This window comes from Eucyclogobius newberryi, unplaced genomic scaffold (genome assembly GCF_026437365.1).
Source record: "Eucyclogobius newberryi isolate DKJ021-1_F unplaced genomic scaffold, fEucNew1.0.hap1 SCAF_5, whole genome shotgun sequence".
In the NCBI taxonomy this organism is placed as follows: Eukaryota; Metazoa; Chordata; class Actinopteri; order Gobiiformes; family Gobiidae; genus Eucyclogobius; species Eucyclogobius newberryi.
The window spans coordinates 12,501-32,278 of NW_027316167.1; the positions used below are offsets into that span (position 1 = coordinate 12,501).

At 48.0% G+C, this 19,778-nt stretch overlaps 3 protein-coding genes across 3 annotated transcripts in view; 2 read left to right on the top strand and 1 right to left on the bottom strand.

The window, feature by feature from the left end:
• Positions 1-7,608, top strand: part of LOC140381119 (protein Smaug homolog 1-like) — an 11,035-nt gene extending 3,427 nt beyond the window's left edge. The window contains exons 2-4 of the mRNA XM_072465144.1: positions 1,388-1,505; positions 5,060-5,137; positions 5,476-7,608. Of these exons, the coding sequence (XP_072321245.1) occupies positions 1,388-1,505; positions 5,060-5,137; positions 5,476-5,504 (225 nt within the window). The 3' untranslated portion in view covers positions 5,505-7,608. The remainder of the gene's footprint in view (positions 1-1,387; positions 1,506-5,059; positions 5,138-5,475) is intronic.
• A 626-nt stretch (positions 7,609-8,234) lies between these two features.
• Positions 8,235-9,966, bottom strand: LOC140381689 (cyclin-dependent kinase 10-like). The gene is made up of 2 exons (XM_072465799.1): positions 9,795-9,966; positions 8,235-9,731 (listed from the first exon to the last, which is right to left on the bottom strand). The coding sequence occupies exons 1-2, from the start codon at positions 9,854-9,856 to the stop codon at positions 8,531-8,533; spliced, it is 1,263 nt and encodes a 420-aa protein (XP_072321900.1). The 5' UTR covers positions 9,857-9,966; the 3' UTR covers positions 8,235-8,530.
• A 1,825-nt stretch (positions 9,967-11,791) lies between these two features.
• The window catches only part of LOC140381690 (WD repeat and HMG-box DNA-binding protein 1-like), a 56,608-nt gene continuing 48,621 nt past the window's right edge, over positions 11,792-19,778 (top strand). Inside the window, exons 1-3 of the mRNA XM_072465800.1 lie at positions 11,792-11,874; positions 13,497-13,608; positions 14,901-15,052. Coding sequence (XP_072321901.1) covers positions 11,798-11,874; positions 13,497-13,608; positions 14,901-15,052 — 341 coding nt within the window. The 5' untranslated portion in view covers positions 11,792-11,797. The remainder of the gene's footprint in view (positions 11,875-13,496; positions 13,609-14,900; positions 15,053-19,778) is intronic.

The window sequence follows — 19,778 nt, forward strand, 5'->3', positions numbered from 1 at the left end:
TGCTGAGCCCACATGCTGAGCCCACATGCTAAGCTAACATGCTGAGCCCACATGCTGAGCCCACATGCTGAGCCCACATGCTGAGCCCACATGCTGAGCCCACATGCTAAGCTAACATGCTGAGCCCACATGATAAGCTAACATGCTGAGCCCACATGCTGAGCCCACATGCTGAGCCCACATGCTGAGCCCACATGCTGAGCCCACATGCTAAGCTAACATGCTGAGCCCACATGCTAAGCTAACATGCTGAGCCCACATGCTGAGCCCACATGCTGAGCCCACATGCTGAGCCCACATGCTGAGCCCACATGCTGAGCCCACATGCTAAGCTAACATGCTGAGCCCACATGCTAAGCTAACATGCTGAGCCCACATGCTAAGCTAACATGCTGAGCCCACATGCTGAGCCCACATGCTGAGCCCACATGCTGAGCCCACATGCTGAGCCCACATGCTGAGCCCACATGCTGAGCCCACATGCTGAGCTAACATGCTGAGCCCACATGCTAAGCTAACATGCTGAGCCCACATGCTGAGCCCACATGCTAAGCCAACATGCTGAGCCCACATGCTGAGCCCACATGCTAAGCTAACATGCTGAGCCCACATGCTGAGCCCACATGCTGAGCCCACATGCTAAGCTAACATGCTGAGCCCACATGCTAAGCCAACATGCTGAGCCCACATGCTGAGCCCACATGCTAAGCTAACATGCTGAGCCCACATGCTGAGCCCACATGCTGAGCCCACATGCTAAGCTAACATGCTGAGCCCACATGCTGAGCCCACATGCTAAGCTAACATGCTGAGCCCACATGCTGAGCCCACATGCTAAGCTAACATGCTGAGCCCACATGCTGAGCCCACATGCTGAGCCCACATGCTGAGCCCACATGCTAAGCTAACATGCTGAGCCCACATGCTGAGCCCACATGCTAAGCTAACATGCTGAGCCCACATGCTGAGCCCACATGCTAAGCTAACATGCTGAGCCCACATGCTGAGCCCACATGCTGAGTCCACATGCTAAGCTAACATGCTGAGCCCACATGCTGAGCCCACATGCTAAGCTAACATACTGAGCCCACATGCTAAGCTAACATGCTGAGCCCACATGCTAAGCTAACATGCTGAGCCCACATGCTAAGCTAACATGCTGAGCCCACATGCTGAGCCCACATGCTGAGCCCACATGCTGAGCCCACATGCTAAGCTAACATGCTGAGCCCACGTGCTAAGCTAACATGCTGAGCCCACGTGCTAAGCTAACATGCTAAGTAAGTAAGTAAGTACATTTTATTTATATAGCACCTTTCACAGACAGAGGTCACAATGTGCTTCACAAAACACAGCTAAGCTAACATATGTGTTGTTGTCTCCTCAGGGTTTGTGGTTTGCTAACCCTGGAGGCAGTAACAGCGTTCCCAGTCGGACTCACTCGTCAGTGCAGAGAACTCGCTCGCTCCCTGTGCCACCGAGCATCAGCCTGCTGCAGCACGCAGGTACCACACGCGCAGGTACCACACACACACGCAGGTACCACACGCGCAGGTACCACACACACACGCAGGTACCACACACGCAGGTACCACACACACACACGCGCAGGTACCACACACACACACACGCAGGTACCACACGCGCAGGTACCACACACACGCAGGTACCACACACGCAGGTACCACACACACACGCAGGTACCACACGCGCAGGTACCACGCACACACACGTAGGTACCACACACACAGGTACCACACACACACACACGCAGGTACCACACACGCAGGTACCACACACACACACACACACACGCAGGTACCACACACACACGCAGGTACCACACACACACGCAGGTACCACACACGCAGGTACCACACACACACACACACACGCAGGTACCACACACACACGCAGGTACCATACACACACACGCAGGTACCACACATGCAGGTACCACACACACACACACGCAGGTACCACACGCAGGTACCACACACGCAGGTACCACACACGCAGGTACCACACACACACACACGCAGGTACCACACACGCAGGTACCACACACACACACGCGCAGGTACCACACACACACACACGCAGGTACCACACGCGCAGGTACCACACACACGCAGGTACCACACACACACGCAGGTACCACACACGCAGGTACCACACACACACACGCGCAGGTACCACACACACACACACGCAGGTACCACACGCGCAGGTACCACACACACACACGCGCAGGTACCACACACACACGCGCGCAGGTACCACACACACACACACGCAGGTACCACACACACGCAGGTACCACACACGCAGGTACCACACACACACGCAGGTACCACACGCGCAGGTACCACGCACACACACATAGGTACCACACACACAGGTACCACACACACACACACGCAGGTACCACACACGCAGGTACCACACACACGCAGGTACCACACACACACGCAGGTACCACACACACACGCAGGTACCACACACGCAGGTACCACACACACACACACACACACGCAGGTACCACACACACACGCAGGTACCATACACACACACGCAGGTACCACACACGCAGGTACCACACACACACACGCGCAGGTACCACACACACACACGCAGGTACCACACACACACACACACGCAGGTACCACACACGCAGGTACCACACACACACACGCGCAGGTACCACACACACACACACGCAGGTACCACACGCGCAGGTACCACACACACACACGCGCAGGTACCACACACACACGCGCGCAGGTACCACACACACACACACGCAGGTACCACACGCGCAGGTACCACACACACGCAGGTACCACACACGCAGGTACCACACACACACGCAGGTACCACACGCGCAGGTACCACGCACACACACGTAGGTACCACACACACAGGTACCACACACACACACACGCAGGTACCACACACGCAGGTACCACACACACACACACACACGCAGGTACCACACACACACGCAGGTACCATACACACACACGCAGGTACCACACACGCAGGTACCACACACACACACGCGCAGGTACCACACGCGCAGGTACCACACACACACACGCAGGTACCACACACACACGCAGGTACCACACACACACGCAGGTACCACACACACACAGGTACCACACACGCAGGTACCATACACACACGCAGGTACCACACACGCAGATACCACACATGCAGGTACCACACACACACGCAGGTACCACACACGCAGGTACCACACACACACACACAGGTACCACACACGCAGGTACCATACACACACGCAGGTACCACACACTCAGATACCACCCACACACACGCAGGTACCACACACACGCAGGTACCACACACGCAGGTACCACACACATGCAGGTACCACACACATGCAGGTACCACACACGCAGGTACCACACATGCAGGTACCACACACACGCAGGTACCACACACACACAGGTACCACACACGCAGGTACCACACACGTAGGTACCACACACACACACGCAGGTACCACACACACACCCAGGTACCACCCACGTAAGTACCACTCACCTATGTACCACAGATGTACTCCCAGGTACCACACACGCAGGTACCACACACGCAGGTACCACACACGCAGGTACCACACACATGCAGGTACCACACACATGCAGGTACCACACATGCAGGTACCACACACACGCAGGTACCACACACACACGCAGGTACCACACACACACACAGGTACCACACACACGCAGGTACCACACACACAGGTACCACACACCCACACACGCAGGTACCACACACACACCCAGGTACCACCCACGTAAGTACCACACACGTATGTACCACAGATGTACTCCCAGGTACCACACACGCAGGTACTACACACGCAGGTACCACACACATGCAGGTACCACACACGCAGGTACCACACACACGCAGGTACCACACACGCAGGTACCACACACACGCAGGTACCACACACACACGCAGGTACCACACACGCAGGTACCACACACACGCAGGTACCACACACACACGCAGGTACCACACACACACGCAGGTACCACACACACAGGTACCACACGTAGGTACCACACATGTAGGTACCACACACACGCAGGTACCACACACCCACACACGCAGGTACCACACACACACACCCAGGTACCACCCACGTAAGTACCACACACGTATGTACCACAGATGTACTCCCAGGTACCACACACACAGGTACCACACGTAGGTACCACACATGTAGGTACCACACACACGCAGGTACCACACACCCACACACGTAGGTACCACACACACACACGCAGGTACCACACACACACCCAGGTACCACCCACGTAAGTACCACACACGTATGTACCACAGATGTACTCCCAGGTACCACACACGCAGGTACCACACACGCAGGTACCACACACGCAGGTACCACAGGTGCCCTCCCAGAGATACCTGCACCCAACATGGTGGATCTCCATGGTAACAGGTTTTAAGGTTCCATCCCGAGCGTCACAGATACATAAATCATAGGAATCATAGAGACTTCAAAGTTTAGAGCCTCTTTTAGTGAGAGTCCTCAGAGCACTGTCCCTTTAAGAGCACTGTCCCTTTAAGAGCAGTGACCTGGAGTGACCTCAGTGTTTTACAGGAAACAGTTCTCACAAAGAACTCTTTCATAAGAACTGTAGAGCCACACCAAGAACCAGGTCTAAACCAGGTCTAAACCAGGTCTAAACCAGGACTAAACCAGGTCTAAACCAGGTATAAACCAGGTCTAAACCAGGTCTAAACCAGGTCTAAACCAGGACTAAACCAGGTCTAAACCAGGTCTAAACCAGGACTAAACCAGGACTAAACCAGGACTAAACGATGTCAGCACAGAAAGAAAAGTGTCAGATACTCGGATTAGTCGATTAGTAAAGTCATCCTCAATGTGTTTTTATTCATTTAATTTGTATTGTGTTGTTAATGTGTTTTAAACTCTGTAAAACTCTTTAAATTGTGCTCCATTTTTAAGATTTGTTTTTTTGTGTTTCAGATTTACAGCAGACGGAACCTGACATCAACAACCGCCTGGAGTCTCTGTGTCTGAGCATGACTGAGCACGCCCTCGCAGGTACCACACTACCACGCCCTCGCAGGTACCACACTACCACGCCCTCGCAGGTACCACACTACCACGCCCTCGCAGGTACCACACTACCACGCCCTCGCAGGTACCACACTACCACGCCCTCGCAGGTACCACGCCCTCGCAGGTACCACGCCCTCGCAGGTACCACACTACCACGCCCTCGCAGGTACCATATATATATATATATATATATATATATATATATGTGTATATGTGTGTGTATATATATAATGTATACTAATATTTAAAGAACATTTAACATTTGTTCATTTTGGATGGTACAAGAGTAAAACTGAATTGTTCCTGTGCCTTACCTGCAGATGGCGCCGACCGTACGTCCACCATTTGACCTGTGACCTGATGACATCGCCACTCACCTGCGCAAGCCCCGCCCCCACATGCCAGGTGACAAAGTACAGGTCACAGCGAGGGTCAAGCTGAGGCAAAAGGGAAAGAGAAGAGGAACCAAACCTGAAACGTCCGAATCTGTCACGTCCGGCGGCGACTCGGGCACAACAACACAACGACGCACACAAACAAACACAAACAAACAAACAAACACAAACACACGTGGACGCCGCAACAATGTTATTTCCCATCAAAAACAGGGAAAGCTTGTTGAGAAGAGGAAGTGACATCAGAAGGAAGCAGGAAGTGGAGAGTGGAGGCGACAGGGCCGGATTTGGACGCTCAGCTCTCAGTTTGTGGTTCAGATGTTTATTACACAATAATCCCAGTAAACATTTATAAACGTACAATATGACATAGAACATGAGCTGCAGGAAGTAGAAAGTAAAGTTCAAAAGCATTTTACAGTGAAGAGGGCGGGGAAAGTGGCACTTTTGTCTCTGAAACCGCAATATCTCAGAGTTAGAGCTCAAACTCCGAGTTAGAAGAGCTCAAACTAAAATGGGGCGTTTGTTCCTGTCTGTCGTCCAATCAGAGCAGAGAGTCCAAACCCGCACTGGCCAATGGGTGGACCACGTATAAATTGAAGCAGGAAGAAGAAAGTGTAGAGTCAATCAGGGGCCGGCCCTCTGGTCACGTGACACAAAATGGTTTCATGTGGAACTGTCATGGAAACGACAATTGTGAAAGACGTTTATCGCGTGTGTTTCATATAAAAGTGTCAAAGTTTTACATTTATACAAACATAAAATGTCACATATTTGGGACGTTTAAATGTGAAAAATGGACAGGACAGGTTTATATGTCTTCTTTTTGTCTCTGTGGGAGGAGCTTGTCTCACACGTGTCTCAGCTGCAGGTGGCGCCCTCTGCTGGACTTACAGACAATTACCAAATGAACTTGACTTGTGTCAAATAAAAATCGAATCTGAAATAAATAAATAATAATTCCGGCTCATAAAGTGCTTTTTGGACTCTCAAAGATGCTAAAATAAAGTGAGTGCTAAAGTTACCAAAATAAAGCAAACGTTTTCTTTTTCTACTCCAACTGTTGCATTTCTTTTATTTATTTGTGCTTCTTTAGTGTTGTATTATTACTTTTATTTTATGGCTGGAAACCATACGAGCATCTCAATATCTCTGTAACCTTTTTATTTTGCTTAATTTTACCAAATGTGCCTCAGATTTGACTGTTTGGATATATATGGGATTTTGTGTGACATGTGCAAACTATAGCAGTATTTTAATGTGTAACTTTAATGTAAAGACTATAGGAAAACCAAGTAAACCGGGTCTAAACCGGGTCTAAACCAGGTCTAAACCAGGTCTAAACCGGGTCTAAACCGGGTCCAAACCAGAAACCGGGTCTAAACCGGGTCTAAACCAGGTCTAAACCAGGTCTAAACCGGGTCCAAACCAGAAACCGGGTCTAAACCGGGTCTAAACTGGGTCTAAACCGGGTCTAAACCGGGTCTAAACCGGGTCTAAACCAGGTCTAAACCAGGACTAAACCGGGTCTAAACCAGGTCTAAACCAGGTCTAAACCAGGTCTAAACCAGGTCTAAACCAGGTCTAAACCAGGTCTAAACCGGGTCTAAACCGGGTCTAAACCAGGTCTAAACCAGGTCTAAACCAGGTCTAAACCGGGTCTAAACCAGGTCTAAACCAGGTCTAAACCAGGTCTAAACCAGGTCTAAACCGGGTCTAAACCAGGTCTAAACCAGGTCTAAACCAGGTCTAAACCAGGTCTAAACCGGGTCTAAACCAGGTCTAAACCGGGTCTAAACCAGGTCTAAACCAGGTCTAAACCAGGTCTAAACCAGGTCTAAACCTCTGGTTGCTGCAGTGTTTGTGTAAAGTGCAGTTCTCTTTGCACAGAGCCTTGTATTGACTGCAGGCCGACAATATTAAACAGACAAATAATTATGTTTATTAAGAAAAATCTAAGAATTTTTTTACAAAAATGGAAGAAAGTGGAAAAAAGGTTCAATGTAATTTATATTTTCTGACCTGCATGAATATTTAGAATAAAGACGGCAGTGCCTGAGTTTGTGTCACATGATTGTGTCTCAGAAGAGTTATAATGGAGCAAAGAAATGAAAGGGGGAAAGTTATAAGTTAATACAATAGAAAGAGACGTGTGAAGTTTGTATTTTTCAGATTTATAACAAAATAACAAACACAGTAAAACAAAACTGGAAAAGAGAGATAAAACAGCATCAAAGCGATCAGCTCCTTCCATGTTGTAAGAACAGATTTGAGCCAGGGATTCTTCACTTCCTCCACATGACTCAAGCGTCTGTCATCTGCAGTAAGACCTGTACAGGAACCTCAGGCACCACATGACTCTCAGTATAAGACCTGTACAGGAACCTCAGGCACCACATGACTCTCAGTATAAGACCTGTACAGGAACCTCAGGCACCACATGACTCTCAGTATAAGACCTGTACAGGAACCTCAGGCACCACATGACTCTCAGTATAAGACCTGTACAGGAACCTCAGGCACCACATGACTCTCAGTATAAGACCTGTACAGGAACCTCAGGCACCACATGACTCTCAGTATAAGACCTGTACAGGAACCCCCGGCACCACATGACTCTCAGTACAAGACCTGTACAGGAACCTCAGGCACCACATGACTCTCAGTATAAGACCATTGAGATCTTTCTTTCTAGTGGAGAAAAGAGGAGTTTAGTGTAAGATTGTTCTTTTCCACTTTATCAAGTGCCACAGTTAAATATTGAAAAGATTCTGTTTCCATTTAAATAAGTAAATCTTTTGAACAGAGGGGGCGCCAGAGAGAGAGAATTTCAGTTTTTTCATTTGTATCCAGACATTGGACATACACCATGAAGCAAATGCATCACATTAGGTTTGGACATTTCTGGTTTGGTTGAATATTTCACTTTAAATAAATAAGTCCAGCTCCTGTTGTCTTGTGTTTGTGACGAGGAACAGAGTTAGAACTTGCTCCTCTTAGAAGATCCCTCAGCTCCTGCTCCAGAGCGTCTGTTGCCCTCAGCTCCTGCTCCAGAGCGTCTGTTGCCCTCAGCTCCTGCTCCAGAGCGTCTGTTGCCCTCAGCTCCTGCTCCAGAGCGTCTGTTGCCCTCAGCTCCTGCTCCAGAGCGTCTGTTGCCCTCAGCTCCTGCTCCAGAGCGTCTGTTGCCCTCAGCTCCTGCTCCAGAGCGTCTGTTGCGGTGGTGGGGGAAGGTGGGCATGAGCTCGGGTTCACAGGGCAGAGGTTTCTCTTTAAAGTAGGAGCTCTGGAGACAGTCTGCGGCCGAGGCGCGGCGCTGAGGCTGGTACATGAAGAGCGTGTTCAGCAGGCGGTGGCCGGCCTCGGACAGCCAGGAGAAGCGGCTCTTCAGGTTGTTGTAGGGCTGTTTCCTCAGGCTGTACTGTCCGGCCAGAGGCAGCCGGGAGAAGCCGGGCCAGATGGAGTCGTTGGGAGAACCCAGCAGCTGCACGATGAGGTCCAGCTGCTGGATCTCCGACACTCCGGGCAGCAGCGGCTTGTGCAGCAGCAGCTCGGCCAGGATGCAGCCCACGGCCCACATGTCCAGGGCCGTGCTCTGAGACGTGGAGCCCAGCAGCAGCTCCGGGGCGCGGTACCACAGCGTCACCACACGGGGCGTCATGGGCTGCTGCGGCAGGCCGTACGTGCGCGCCAGCCCGAAGTCTGCGATCTTCACCTGACCTTTGTCCGTCATGAGCAGGTTGGACACCTTCAGGTCGCGGTGGATGATGAAGTTGTGGTGCAGATACTGAAGGCCGCGCAGCAGCTGCAGAACGATGCATTTGACCTGCGCCTCGGAGAAAGGACTCTGCATGTTCTCCAGCAGCGAGGCCAGGTCCTGCTCGCAGTAGCCCATGACCAGGAAGAGGCTCTGCAGCTGCGAGCCCACCACCACCTCCTGCAGCTCCACGATGTTCTGGTGGCGCAGGCGCAGCAGCACGGTGATCTCGCGCAGGCTGCTGATGGGGATGCCGTCCTTCTCTTTATCCATGCGCACTTTCTTCAGCGCCACGATCTCTCCAGAGGCGGAGTCACGGGCGCGGTACACGATGCCGTACGTGCCCTCGCCGATACGATTCAGCTTCTCGAACTCTCGGACGCTTCTGCAGCTGCCGAGACGATCGCTCTGCGGCACCGGGAACCACCTGAGCAGACGCACAACCGTGTTCACATCAAGCTGCTCCAGCTGCACGAAACTAGAGACAAACCTGAAATCCTTCACCGACTTCAGAGTGATCGGCTCAGGCTCGTCCTCCATCCCTGGATCCATGGTCCTGGTCCTGGTCCTGGCTCTGGTCCTGGTCCTGGTCCTGGTCCTGGTCCTGGCTCTGGTCCTGGCTCTGGTCCTGGCTCTGGTCCTGGTCCTGGTCCTGGTCCTGGTCCTGGTCCTGGCTCTGGTCCTGGTCCTGGTCCTGGTCCTGGTCCTGGTCCTGGTCCTGGTCCTGGCTCTGGTCCTGGCTCTGGTCCTGGTCCTGGTCCTGGTCCTGGCTCTGGTCCTGGTCCTGGTCCTGTTCCTGGTCCTGGCTCTGGTCCTGGTCCTGGTCCTGAACCTGTCACAATAATTACTTAATCAACTTTAATAAATAACAACTAGACGTTTTGGGGACTCAATATTTATTGTTCACGATTTGGGTCAAATAAAGTAAGTTCTGCTATTTGTTTATTTATTTCCGCTCAAGGTTTTTTTGAAAATATGAAACGTTTAAAAAAGAGTTTACAAAGATTCTGAAGGATTATTCTGTCTCAGTGTTTTCATTTATCTTGACATTTCTGTAGAAATAACTTCAGTCTACCTGGTCCTGGCTCAGTCCCTCAGTGGACCTGGTTTAGACCTGGTTTAGACCTGGTTTAGACCTGGTTTAGACCCGGTTTAGTCCCGGTTTAGTCCCGGTTTAGTCCCGGTTTAGACCCGGTTTAGTCCCGGTTTAGTCCCGGTTTAGTCCTGCTTTAGTCCTGGTTTAGTCCTGGTTTAGTCCTGGTTTAGACCTGGTTTAGACCCGGTTTAGTCCCGGTTTAGTCCCGGTTTAGTCCTGGTTTAGTCCTGGTTTAGTCCTGGTTTAGACCTGGTTTAGACCTGGTTTAGACCCGGTTTAGTCCCGGTTTAGTCCCGGTTTAGTCCTGGTTTAGTCCTGGTTTAGTCCTGGTTTAGACCTGGTTTAGACCTGGTTTAGACCCGGTTTAGTCCCGGTTTAGTACCGGTTTAGTCCCGGTTCGTTGTTTCAAAACAAAGAGAGACCGAACTTATGCGTTAGCATTAGCATTAGCCTGAGCTGTGCGTCCGTGCGCGGCGCAGTGACGTCATGTGCGTACAGTCGTGTAATGTTGTTGTTGTTGTTGTTGTTGTTGTTGTTGTAATAAATCGTATTCTTATAAAAGTCTTGTATAAAACGCGCTGTTTAAAGAACTAAAGCGTGTTTCCGGTGAACACGATGTATTTCATGTTGGTCAAAGCGGTTCTCCTGACCACCGGGGGCAGTGTGGCGCCACAACACTGAACCGAAGAAGAAGAGGAACGGAAGTGAGGACAGAGAAAATGTTCATCAATTCCGGTGTTTACGTTGAAGCGCGGGAGTTTGTGGAGCGGAGCCGCGAGACGTAAGCGACACAAAAACTCACAAAAACACGACAAAAACTCACAAAAACAGCATGAAATCCACAGAAAACGCACAACAGACAAAACTCTAACTTATTCTGCTCTAAAGTCTGAAGAGAAGGCGATTTAGTGAAAAGAAAATCGGCTCTAAATGCTATTGTTTTTAAGTCGTTATTACAAAATAAGAAGCTTTTTTGATTTTCTAGTGTCAAAAAAGTCATGTTGTTTTTAGCTTTTCAAGAGAAAATAAAAGATGGAAAATCTTGTTTTCTTGTGATAAAGATCGTTATATTTGTGCAGATGAAATTGGTTTTGTCAGTATTTGTCCAATTCAAGTTAAAGCAGTTAAACTAGTTAAAGCATAACTCAGTCAGTTGTTTTACTTTGGATAAAGCACATGTCAGATAGTCATGTTTTAATAATTATGACTTTAATTTGGTAGTTTGACGTCAGTCTCGTGTCAAAAGAACAAAAATCCATCCAAAACTGAACATTGAACATTCAAATCTTTACAGTTCGTGACTTTTGTGAAACTCTTCAGTTTGTTTTTGAAGATTTAAAGACATTTCACAATGTTTTTGTTGTATTTCCTGTTCATTTGTGAAGTTTTGAGGTGAAATGGCGTGTGAGAAGAAGCCGATGCGATACGGACACTCCGAGGGACACACCGAGGTCTGCTACGACCAGACCGGGAAGTACGACTCCTTATACTATACTATATACTCTATACTATATACTACACTATATACTATATACTATACTATATACTCTATACTATATACTATATACTCTATACTATATACTATATACTCTATACTATATACTACACTATATACTATATACTATACTATATACTATATACTCTATACTACACTATATACTATATACTATACTCTATACTCTACACTAAATACTCTATACTATATACTATATACTCTATACTATATACTACACTATATACTATATACTATACTATATACTCTATACTATATACTATATACTCTATACTATATACTATATACTCTATACTATATACTACACTATATACTATATACTATACTATATACTATATACTACACTATATACTATATACTATACTATATACTCTATACTATATACTATATACTCTATACTATATACTATATACTCTATACTATATACTACACTATATACTATATACTATACTATATACTATATACTCTATACTACACTATATACTATATACTATACTCTATACTCTACACTAAATACTCTATACTATATACTATATACTATACTATATACTCTATACTATATACTATATACTCTATACTATATACTATATACTCTATACTATATACTATACTATATACTATATACTCTATACTACACTATATACTATATACTATACTATATACTCTATACTATATACTACACTATATACTATATACTATACTATATACTCTATACTATATACTACACTATATACTATATACTATACTATATACTCTATACTATATACTACACTATATACTATATACTATACTATATACTATATACTCTATACTACACTATATACTATATACTCTATACTACACTATATACTATACTCTATACTCTACACTAAATACTCTATACTATATACTGTATACTCTATACTATATACTACTCTATACTATATACTCTATACTACACTATATACTCTATACTATACTATATACTACACTGTATACTCTATACTATATACTATACTATATACTCTATACTATATACTACACTATATACTCTATACTCTATACTATATTCTCTATACTTTATACTATATACTACACTATATAGTCTATACTCTATACTATACTATATTCACTATACTATATACTCTATACTATATATGCAGCTTCTGGATTCTCTCTCTCACAATTTGACGTTCTCAAAACGTTCGGCCGTAAATATGTGATAAACTGTTTAAGGTCGTTTTTTTTATTTTGAAATTCAGGTCGGTCGGGAGACAGGAAACGCACCTTTATTAGAATTAGTTTGGACCTGCACAGTTCTGTTCTCTGATTGGCCGCAGAGACAGAGATGAACATGAGAAACACAAAGTTCAATTGGAATTGAATAGAAAATAGCAACGTCGCCCCCTGTGGGTCCAGCCCATAAATGTCCTTTTTAAATGTCCATCTCTGTCCCTGCTCCACCTGCTCTGGGTCTGATGTTTCTGCTCCTCTGGGTCTGATGTTTCTGCTCCTCTGGGTCTGATGTTTCTGCTCCTCTGGGTCTGATGTTTCTGCTCCTCTGGGTCTGATGTTTCTGCTCCTCTGGGTCTGATGTTTCTCAGGTTCATTGTGACGTGTGGAAACGATGGAGACGTTCGTATTTGGGAAGGTTTGGACGACGACGACCCACGATTCATCACCGTGGGAGAGAAGGCTCTTTCTCTGAGCCTGAAGGTCAGAGCTGCTCTTTCTGAGCCTGAAGGTCAGAGCTGCTCTTTCTGAGCCTGAAGGTCAGAGCTGCTCTTTCTGAGCCTGAAGGTCAGAGCTGCTCTTTCTCTGAGCCTGAAGGTCAGAGCTGCTCTTTCTGAGCCTGAAGGTCAGAGCTGCTCTTTCTCTGAGCCTGAAGGTCAGAGCTGCTCTTTCTGAGCCTGAAGGTCAGAGCTGCTCTTTCTCTGAGCCTGAAGGTCAGAGCTGCTCTTTCTGAGCCTGAAGGTCAGAGCTGCTCTTTCTGAGTCTGAAGGTCAGAGCTGCTCTTTCTGAGCCTGAAGGTCAGAGCTGCTCTTTCTCTGAGCCTGAAGGTCAGAGCTGCTCTTTCTGAGCCTGAAGGTCAGAGCTGCTCTTTCTGAGCCTGAAGGTCAGAGCTGCTCTTTCTGAGTCTGAAGGTCAGAGCTGCTCTTTCTGAGCCTGAAGGTCAGAGCTGCTCTTTCTGAGTCTGAAGGTCAGAGCTGCTCTTTCTGAGCCTGAAGGTCAGAGCTGCTCTTTCTCTGAGCCTGAAGGTCAGAGCTGCTCTTTCTGAGCCTGAAGGTCAGAGCTGCTCTTTCTGAGCCTGAAGGTCAGAGCTGCTCTTTCTGAGCCTGAAGGTCAGAGCTGCTCTTTCTCTGAGCCTGAAGGTCAGAGCTGCTCTTTCTGAGCCTGAAGGTCAGAGCTGCTCTTTCTCTGAGCCTGAAGGTCAGAGCTGCTCTTTCTGAGCCTGAAGGTCAGAGCTGCTCTTTCTGAGCCTGAAGGTCAGAGCTGCTCTTTCTGAGTCTGAAGGTCAGAGCTGCTCTTTCTGAGCCTGAAGGTCAGAGCTGCTCTTTCTGAGCCTGAAGGTCAGAGCTGCTCTTTCTGAGCCTGAAGGTCAGAGCTGCTCTTTCTCTGAGCCTGAAGGTCAGAGCTGCTCTTTCTCTGAGCCTGAAGGTCAGAGCTGCTCTTTCTGAGCCTGAAGGTCAGAGCTGCTCTTTCTGAGCCTGAAGGTCAGAGCTGCTCTTTCTCTGAGCCTGAAGGTCAGAGCTGCTCTTTCTGAGCCTGAAGGTCAGAGCTGCTCTTTCTCTGAGCCTGAAGGTCAGAGCTGCTCTTTCTGAGCCTGAAGGTCAGAGCTGCTCTTTCTGAGTCTGAAGGTCAGAGCTGCTCTTTCTCTGAGCCTGAAGGTCAGAGCTGCTCTTTCTGAGTCTGAAGGTCAGAGCTGCTCTTTCTCTGAGTCTGAAGGTCAGAGCTGCTCTTCTCGCTCCAGTCTTTGTTTTCTCCACTGACCTGAACGTCTCGTGCAGAACGATAAACTGGTGACGGCGACTTCCAACAACACGGTGCAAATTCACACGTTTCCTGAGGGAGAACCAGACGGGATTCTGACTCGCTTCACCTCCAACGCCACTCACGTCACCTTCAACTGCAGCGGCACCAGAGTCGCCGCAGGATCCAGGTACCAACGCCCTAAGATCCAGGTCCTAAGATCCTAACGCCCTAAGATCCAGGTCCTGACGCCCTAAGATCCAGGTCCTAAGATGCTAACGCCCTAAGATCCAGGTCCTAAGATGCTAACGCCCTAAGATCCAGGTCCTAAGATGCTAACGCCCTAAGATCCAGGTCCTAAGATCCTAACGCCCTAAGATCCAGGTCCTAAGATGCTAACGCCCTAAGATCCAGGTCCTAAGATGCTAACGCCCTAAGATCCAGGTCCTAAGATGCTAACGCCCTACGCCCTAAGATCCAGGTCCTAAGATGCTAACGCCCTAAGATCCAGGTCCTAAGATCCTAACGCCCTAAGATCCAGGTCCTAAGATCCTAACGCCCTAAGATCCAGGTCCAGATGCCCTAAGATCCAGGTCCTGACGCCCTAAGATCCAGGTCCTAAGATCCATTGTAGAAAAAGGTTCAGTTCTTTCATCTGGATTCATCCAAGAGTCATTGTCAATCTAAGAATTTAGACCCACTGGGCGGGGCCTTATTCTATTCTGTGGTAAGCCCCGCCCACCTGAGTTCCAGGTCTAAATTTGCAAATTGACAATAATGAAACGTCTTGTTTTTTCTAAACTGAACCTTTTTCTGCTGTTTTAGTTGTTTCATTATGATTCAGTCTGTTCAGACGAACCAGGTCTAAACCAGGTCTAAACCAGGTCTAAACCAGGTCTAAACCAGGTCTAAACCAGGACTAAACCAGGTCTAAACCAGGACTAAACCGGGTCTAAACCGGGTCTAAACCGGGTCTAAACCGGGTCTAAACCAGGACTAAACCAGGTCTAAACCAGGACTAAACCGGGTCTAAACCGGGTCTAAACCGGGTCTAAACCGGGTCTAAACCGGGTCTAAACCGGGACTAAACCGGGACTAAACCGGGACTAAACCGGGACTAAAAAACCGGGACTAAACCGGGACTAAACCGGGACTAAACCGGGACTAAACCGGGACTAAACCGGGACTAAACCGGGTCTAAACCGGGTCTAAACCGGGACTAAACCGGGACTAAACCGGGTCTAAACCGGGTCTAAACCGGGTCTAAACCAGGACTAAACCAGGTCTAAACCAAGTCTAAACCAGGACTAAACCAGGACTAAACCAGGTCTAAACCAGGACTAAACCGGGTCTAAACCGGGTCTAAACCGGGTCTAAACCGGGTCTAAACCGGGTCTAAACCGGGTCTAAACCGGGACTAAACCGGGTCTAAACCGGGACTAAACCGGGACTAAACCGGGACTAAACCGGGACTAAAAAACCGGGACTAAACCGGGACTAAACCGGGACTAAACCGGGACTAAACCGGGACTAAACCGGGACTAAACCGGGACTAAACCGGGACTAAACCGGGTCTAAACCGGGTCTAAACCGGGACTAAACCGGGACTAAACCGGGACTAAACCGGGACTAAACCGGGACTAAACCGGGTCTAAACCGGGACTAAACCGGGACTAAACCGGGACTAAACCGGGTCTAAACCGGGACTAAACCGGGACTAAACCGGGACTAAACCGGGTCTAAACCGGGTCTAAACCGGGTCTAAACCGGGTCTAAACCGTACTAAACCGGGACTAAACCGGGTCTAAACCGGGTCTAAACCGGGTCTAAACCGGGTCTAAACCGGGTCTAAACCGGGACTAAACCGGGTCTAAACCGGGTCTAAACCGGGTCTAAACCGGGTCTAAACCGGGACTAAACCGGGTCTAAACCGGGTCTAAACCGGGTCTAAACCGGGTCTAAACCGGGTCTAAACCAGGTCTAAACCAGGACTAAACCAGGTCTAAACCAGGACTAAACCAGGACTAAACCAGGTCTAAACCAGGTCTAAACCAGGTCTAAACCAGGTCTAAACCAGGTCTAAACCAGGTCTAAACCAGGTCTAAACCAGGACTAAACCAGGACTAAACCAGGACTAAACCAGGTCTAAACCAGGTCTAAACCAGGTCTAAACCAGGACTAAAGCAGGACTAAAGCAGGACTAAAGCAGGACTAAAGCAGGACTAAAGCAGGACTAAAGCAGGACTAAAGCAGGACTAAACCAGGTCTAAACCAGGTCTAAACCAGGTCTAAACCAGGACTAAACCAGGACTAAACCAGGACTAAACCAGGACTAAACCAGGACTAAACCAGGTCTAAACCAGGTCTAAACCAGGTCTAAACCAGGTCTAAACCAGGTCTAAACCAGGACTAAACCAGGACTAAACCAGGACTAAAGCAGGACTAAAGCAGGACTAAACCAGGACTAAACCAGGACTAAACCAGGTCTAAACCAGGTCTAAACCAGGTCTAAACCAGGTCTAAACCAGGTCTAAACCAGGTCTAAAGCAGGTCTAAAGCAGGACTAAACCAGGTCTAAACCAGGTCTAAACCAGGTCTAAACCAGGTCTAAACCAGGTCTAAACCAGGTCTAAACCAGGACTAAACCAGGTCTAAACCAGGTCTAAACCAGGTCTAAACCAGGTCTAAACCAGGTCTAAACCAGGACTAAAGCAGGACTAAAGCAGGACTAAAGCAGGACTAAAGCAGGACTAAAGCAGGTCTAAAGCAGGTCTAAAGCAGGTCTAAAGCAGGTCTAAACCAGGTCTAAAGCAGGTCTAAAGCAGGACTAAAGCAGGACTAAAGCAGGACTAAAGCAAGTCTAAAGCAAGTCTAAAGCACGTTCTGTTTTCGCTCACATCGATCAGAATAATCATTTTCCACTTCAGAAACATTGATTGCCTCAGATCGAGGCGTCTGTGAAATGCACCGAAACAAAAAGACACAAGTTGATAAGTGTTAATCCTGGATAAAAGCAACAAGGAAGAGTTAGAAGGAGACATCGTCCTGAACCTCAGAGAAAGGGTTTAACGTAAAGGTTTCCAAACAAACAAGTCTAAAAGAAGAAACAGCCTGGAGAGAAGAGGAAACGTGTCTAAACATGCTCTAAACATGCTCTAAACCCGCTCTAAACATGCTCTAAACACGCTCTAAACCCGCTCTAAACACGCTCTAAACCCGCTTTAAACCCGCTCTAAACCCGCTCTAAACCCGCTCTAAACCCGCTCTAAACATGCTCTAAACCCGCTCTAAACCCGCTCTAAACATGCTCTAAACACGCTCTAAACACGCTCTAAACCCGCTCTAAACACGCTCTAAACACGCTCTAAACCCGCTCTAAACACGCTCTAAACCCGCTTTAAACCCGCTCTAAACCCGCTCTAAACCCGCTCTAAACCCGCTCTAAACCCGCTCTAAACCCGCTCTAAACCCGCACTAAACATGCTCTAAACCCGCTCTAAACATGCTCTAAACCCGCTCTAAACCCGCTCTAAACACGCTCTAAACCCGCTCTAAACACGCTCTAAACCCGCTCTAAACACGCTCTAAACACGCTCTAAACCCGCTCTAAACCCGCTCTAAACCCGCTCTAAACCCGCTCTAAACATGCTCTAAACCCGCTCTAAACATGCTCTAAACCCGCTCTAAACCCGCTCTAAACATGCTCTAAACACGCTCTAAACCCGCTCTAAACACGCTCTAAACCCGCTCTAAACATGCTCTAAACCCGCTCTAAACATGCTCTAAACATGCTCTAAACACGCTCTAAACACGCTCTAAACCCGCTCTAAACCCGCTCTAAACATGCTCTAAACCCGCTTTAAACACGCTCTAAACCCGCTCTAAACCCGCTCTAAACATGCTCTAAACACGCTCTAAACACGCTCTAAACACGCTCTAAACCCGCTCTAAACATGCTCTAAACACGCTCTAAACACGCTCTAAACCCGCTCTAAACATGCTCTAAACCCGCTCTAAACCCGCTCTAAACATGCTCTAAACATGCTCTAAACACGCTCTAAACACGCTCTAAACACGCTCTAAACACGCTCTAAACCCGCTCTAAACATGCTCTAAACACGCTCTAAACACGCTCTAAACCCGCTCTAAACCCGCTCTAAACCCGCTCTAAACCCGCTCTAAACATGCTCTAAACACGCTCTAAACACGCTCTAAACACGCTCTAAACATGCTCTAAACCCGCTCTAAACCCGCTCTAAACCCGCTCTAAACCCGCTCTAAACATGCTCTAAACCCGCTCTAAACCCGCTCTAAACCCGCTCTAAACACGCTCTAAACACGCTCTAAACACGCTCTAAACACGCTCTAAACCCGCTCTAAACCCGCTCTAAACATGCTCTAAACCCGCTCTAAACCCGCTCTAAACACGCTCTAAACACGCTCTAAACACGCTCTAAACATGCTCTAAACCCGCTCTAAACCCGCTCTAAACCCGCTCTAAACACGCTCTAAACACGCTCTAAACCCGCTCTAAACCCGCTCTAAACCCGCTCTAAACACGCTCTAAACCCGCTCTAAACCCGCTCTAAACATGCTCTAAACCCGCTCTAAACATGCTCTAAACACGCTCTAAACCCGCTCTAAACATGCTCTAAACATGCTCTAAACCCGCTCTAAACATGCTCTAAACACGCTCTAAACACGCTCTAAACACGCTCTAAACACGCTCTAAACATGCTCTAAACCCGCTCTAAACACGCTCTAAACACGCTCTAAACACGCTCTAAACCCGCTCTAAACCCGCTCTAAACATGCTCTAAACCCGCTCTAAACATGCTCTAAACATGCTCTAAACATGCTCTAAACCCGCTCTAAACACGCTCTAAACACGCTCTAAACCCGCTCTAAACCCGCTC

Coding starts and splice junctions, on each gene's coding strand:
- LOC140381689 (XM_072465799.1), bottom strand. CDS start 9,856: ATGGATCCAGGGATGGAGGACGAGCCTGAGCCGATCACTCTGAAGTCG. Junction 9,732..9,794: donor AAGTCGGTGAAGGATTTCAG/GTTTGTCTCTAG, acceptor GCGTCTGCTCAG/GTGGTTCCCGGTGCCGCAGA.